This window comes from Phallusia mammillata, chromosome 6, assembly GCF_965637545.1.
Source record: "Phallusia mammillata chromosome 6, kaPhaMamm4.hap1.1, whole genome shotgun sequence".
NCBI lineage: Eukaryota > Metazoa > Chordata > Ascidiacea > Phlebobranchia > Ascidiidae > Phallusia > Phallusia mammillata.
The window spans coordinates 25,888,737-25,893,609 of record NC_137257.1 but is presented as its reverse complement, the minus strand read 5'-3'; the positions used below and the strand labels follow the sequence as shown (position 1 = coordinate 25,893,609).

Below are 4,873 nucleotides of genomic sequence, written 5' to 3'. Positions count from 1 at the left end.
TTCGTTACTTAGTGAAGAATTTATAGAAACAAAACTTGATGAATTTCGTCGCCCTTGAACTTGAAACCAGCCATGATATCGACCCTGCTCTCATTGGATTATTCTTCCATTAGGAAACAAACTTTCCCTGGCTGAAAATCAATCAATATTACGTCACCTTTTTGCGCCACAGAGGCAAAGTTAAGCTGAATGCTTGCCAAATTTAATGACAATATATTTTTTAGTTTGGAGGCAATATTTTGCCGGTCAATTTCAAAACGGATTGTTAGTTGTGCATGATTTATTAGTTTGGTTATTTTATCCAACTTATTTTGCCGTTACTTGTCACTTTGTTTTGCCATCACAGCGGTGCGTAAAAGCCCCGAGTCATAAGTAAATTAAAGGCGGACTTTGGATTTAAAAGCGGCTAATTGCATCAGCGTCAGACTTTTCAGTAATTCGCTTAACTCCAGGCTCCTTTGAAGTTTTTCGCCGGCCACGAAATATGATTTGCCGGGTTTTAAACTGACCTTACCCGGCCTCATGCCGCGACGACCGACTTACATTCACACCGGTTCAAAAATTTTGTCGATTGGGTTTTTCCACGTTTCTGCTTTAACTGAAAGTTTGGGTTTTAAACAAAAGTTTTTGAAATACATAAATGAAAAATACCCTTGTCTATTTTGCGGTTTAATCAAGCAACTACAACTTTTTCCAACAGTTTCTGTAAACAATATTGTTTCCCAAGTGGTAAAAACATTTTTGTTAGGTTAGACTTTTATAGTGATTTATTTGTATTTGTCCTAAATTAAAACTTGGTCGAGACGTTTAGTCTCAGGCCATGATCGGCAGCCTCTTGCTCGAGAATAATTTTCATTGACGCGGCGTGCGATGTAAATGTCGTTTTTGGCATGCGACGAGAGGCGTTGTGCCGACGCGAACAATAGAAGATTCTAATTTCATCTTAAACCCTTCGCTACCATCTCCAGCATTTAAATTTTAAAGCTCTCTGGTGCGGCGACCCTCTGAGGGTTTTGGGTCCCCGCTGTGCTGAGGCGGCCTCTCAGTGCCTTTGGGCGACTTAACGAACGAGGGCTCGCGCGTGGCATGGCTTAGACGCAGCGTGCAGGGCGGAGTACGTGAGACAAATGGATTTCAGGGCACAGATCTTGCTTTGATGTGGAAAGCATTGCACTGGCTGCTTCGTTGTCGTTTTTAGGCAGCACCGACCAGAATTGATGAGCAATCGGCTTCAAACTGACACTCCAACCCCCTTTATTTAATTAGGAATCCCCTGCTTTGTTGTACCGGTGAAATTTTTAGTATTGCACCACCGCAACTCCCATATAACATCTCATGTCACTGACACAATGGTTGAATTTTAAATTTCCACCCGGTTTAATATTGGTTGCCTTTCGCTCTTTTTAGTAGACCAAGGAGGCTCTCAAATCAGACTGCCATTGTTACTGCAGTTATTATCAAAACCAAAACCTACCATGTTTGAAAGTTTTTCCTAATTAAACTTTTCCAAGCTTTTGTGACAGCTGCTAATTTTTTTAACTAATTTCGTTTTTTTGGTTGAGACGTTTTTTTCTGAATATTGTGGCAAAAATGGCGAGTGTTATCAATTTCTATTAGTATTGTAATGCAGCTAAATTATCTGCTAATTTTAGCCTTGTTTTTAAATGTTAGTGTCCTTTAGTTTTTTCTGGCTTTTGTTGTTGCAAAACAAGTTGCCTTGCGACATTTAGAAGAACCTTAGTTAGTAAAGGCGCCATTTTACCAATTGCAAAGAATTGTTTCTAAAAAGTTTGAATTTGAAGTTTTTACCTGATTTGACATTGTAACAAACATTGAAATGTGATTATAACCTGATTAAGCCTTCAACGATGCTTAAGTTCTAAGTTATTCTGCTTCTAATCTACTTGGAAAAGTTCAAAAATCATTTCAAAAAATTTTGTGCAAAATTTTATTCGACACAAGTTTGTCATGAATCAAGCAAGAAGAAAAAGATGGACAAGCAATTTTGGCAGTTTGTGTCCTATACGGTTGGCAGCGTAGAAAAGTACAAGAAAGGCAGGGTATGTTTGTGATGATTGAATTAAGATTTTTCTGCTTGTATATGAGTTACAAAAAGTTCAATAAAATTATAAACACTCAAAAAGGAAAAAAAACGGTAGAAAATTGAAGCAGAGAAATTGTTGTAAAAATGTTCGACGCCAAAAATCAACGGCGCATCTGCATTGGATAACTAGGCACAAACGATTTTGCAATATCAGGCGAAAGTAGATGTTTCTGCGGGCTGTTGAACGGTGACGAGCTGGCCAAACTGCCGCAGTCACTCGGGGTCGGTGGCATGCAGTAGTTTTGGCCAGGATAGACCGGGTTGGCTTGGAAAGTTGCTTCTGGGCTCATTGGCGAGGTCGCTGAAAATGGCGGGGTTACTGGGGCGAAATAGTGGGGCTGGGGCGGTCCCGGGTAAGCCAGGGTGATGGGGGAAGGAACGTTGCGTCGCGCTTGGAGCGTGTTCGAGATAGAAGGAAGCGACTTGTCTGTGTTATTGTTGCTGTTGTTGTTGTTATTGTTGTTGTTGTTGTTGTTCATCTGCGATTGTTGGAACATGACGTCATTGGTTAAGTCAAAATCGTTTTGTGACGCGACAAGTGACGAAGCTTGGATGCTGTCGAGGTCGTCAAGGCAACCGTTAAGTTCGGCGTCATCCATCAGTGATGTCATAGTGGATCCTTGTGACATCACATTGGATTGTTCGCCACTTCCGTTGTTGTAGATTTCCTGTTGGGGCATTTGCATCTCGTAGGGGTAGAATTGGGGGTCAAAGGGTGCTTCCCCTTGTCGTGGGGCTTCGTTGAAGTTCTGGGGCTGGTTACTGTTGTTGTTTGCGAAGAAACCAAAGTTTTGTGGGTTTTCACCGTTCATTTGTGGCATTCCGGTTTGGGTTGGGCTGCTCATGTCTTGTTTTCCGTCTTTTCCAGCTTTCTTGAGCATTCCACTCAGACACCAGATGTAGTTGTAAGCAAAACGCAAAGTTTCAATCTTTGTCAGTTTGGTTTCATCAGGATAAGTAGGAAGAACATGTCTGAAAAATTAAAAACGTTGCTTAAAAATCAATCCATAGTCTTGAAAAAAACATCGATAACGAATAAATTATTGTTTTTTAAACTGTTACTCTTGTATGCGTGGGTGTTTAGTTGGAAAAATATTTACCAAAATCTATTAAAATATATAAATTTAAAAAAAATGTTTTCTTTCAACTAAATGTACATTTTTTTTCTTTAAACTAATTGCATCGAAGTACTGTATCATACCGTGGTTGTTTTCTTATTTTTGAACAACTATTTTATATTCTTCTTACCTTAGATTATCAAGGGCATCGTTGAGTCCGTGCATTCGATTTCTTTCTCTGTCGTTTGCTTTCGATCTTCTAGCTCTCTTCAATCGTGTCACGGTCACAGGGCTTCGTTCACGGCGTCGTTTCTTCTTGTTCTTTTCGTTCTTTTCACTGTTTTGTGTATTTTCGTTACCGGTAGCGTCATCTGTTAATGTGGTAACGCTCTCCTGAATAATAGAAAACAAACATTTGTTTATTTATTGCAATGTTTGGTAACAAAAGCCAATGAAAGTTAATGGCAAAAAAGACATTTTTTTATATTTAATTTAAATCTTTTAGTTACTGAGCAATTTGCTTTGTAGCAAAGGAATGATTTTGCAAATAAATTAGTTAGAGTCCTTACCGTTTCAGAAATGGCTGAAGTGTATGAATGAAGCCCACTGTCTGGAACCTCAGAGACAGAATCCAGATTCAGCGGGATATCGCGCGCCCAATCGTGGAAGGAATCTGTGTTTATTCCTGAAGTCTGGCCCGACATTGCAGAATACATTGATTCTGTTTCGCTTTTCACTGATGGGTATGTGATCATAGTATCAGAAATGATAACAGTTTTCTTTTTAACAGTTCAAATTTGAATAGAATCTGAAATAAACAAGATTGATTTAGTCACAAGAAACTTATAAAAATAAATAAAACAAATGAAATATTCAGCCTTTGAACATTTTCTCAACAAACAATCTAACTCTATTTGCATGTGAGATTTTCATGCACAGTTCGACTTGGGAAATCGCGAATCGAATTGATTTCTTTCGCTTGGCCGCGCCTTGCTTTATCGTTCCGCCAATCCCTGCGCAAAAGCGAATGCATTTTCCCAAGAGAAATTCGCCGACATGGAATAGGCATTATGTCGCGCGCCGCGTCCCTTTGTTGGCCCTTACGACCCCACGGCGCCCCATAGCTCGTATGTTATGTTTACAATAATTCGATTTCGGCTATGAAATTTCATTAAATTTTATGCCAGCGTTTTGAGTCGACCCCTCTGCCCTTTTCTTCTATCTTTCCTTTCACGATAATTTATGGCTCCAGAAAAGCGAAAGCGATTTCTTCTACAAAAATACGTAACATAAAATTCAAGAATTTATCAAGCCTTTACCAGAAAATCGCCTGAAGATAAAGTACGCTGATCTTACTTCATTTTTTTCTGTTCTGTTCGGTACTTTGCAATTTATTTAAACATTTTTCGTAAAATCTCTGTTGCTCTTACAATCTTAGTAGACTTAAACTCTGCACGAAATTTTTATTTTCTTGCACTCGAAATAACCAACGCTTGGTACGAAGGTTTGCAACTGCTGATGTTGTTTCGAATGCAAATGAAAATGTAGAATAAAATGCAGCGACATCGCTATTTAAACCGATTCGCGTCGGCGCGATAAAAAAAGAGAAAGCGATTCGAAGCATCGGTGAAGAGAAAAAGAACAATCGGCCGCGATCGCGCTTTTTTTCCGCGCGCTTCTCTCTTCTTGGTGCGAGAGAGCAAACAGAAAA

General features: G+C 39.4%; 1 protein-coding gene across 1 annotated transcript; it reads right to left on the bottom strand.

Moving 5' to 3' along the window:
* Window positions 1-1,934: 1,934 nt before the first annotated feature.
* On the bottom strand, window positions 1,935-4,642 carry LOC145234075 (uncharacterized). Its single transcript, XM_080098853.1, has 3 exons — window positions 3,732-4,642; window positions 3,353-3,555; window positions 1,935-3,076 (listed from the first exon to the last, which is right to left on the bottom strand). Exons 1-3 carry the CDS (start codon window positions 3,915-3,917, stop codon window positions 2,206-2,208), a joined length of 1,260 nt encoding a protein of 419 aa, XP_079954979.1. The 5' UTR covers window positions 3,918-4,642; the 3' UTR covers window positions 1,935-2,205.
* Between the last annotated feature and the right edge of the window lie 231 nt (window positions 4,643-4,873).

Excerpts from the sequence above, each read along its gene's own strand:
- LOC145234075 (XM_080098853.1), bottom strand. The coding sequence starts at position 3,917 with ATGATCACATACCCATCAGTGAAAAGCGAAACAGAATCAATGTATTCT. Across the intron at positions 3,556-3,731 it reads CTTCAGCCATTTCTGAAACG|GAGAGCGTTACCACATTAAC; the intron begins GTAAGGACTCTA and ends TCTATTATTCAG. Across the intron at positions 3,077-3,352 it reads GATGCCCTTGATAATCTAAG|ACATGTTCTTCCTACTTATC; the intron begins GTAAGAAGAATA and ends TTAATTTTTCAG.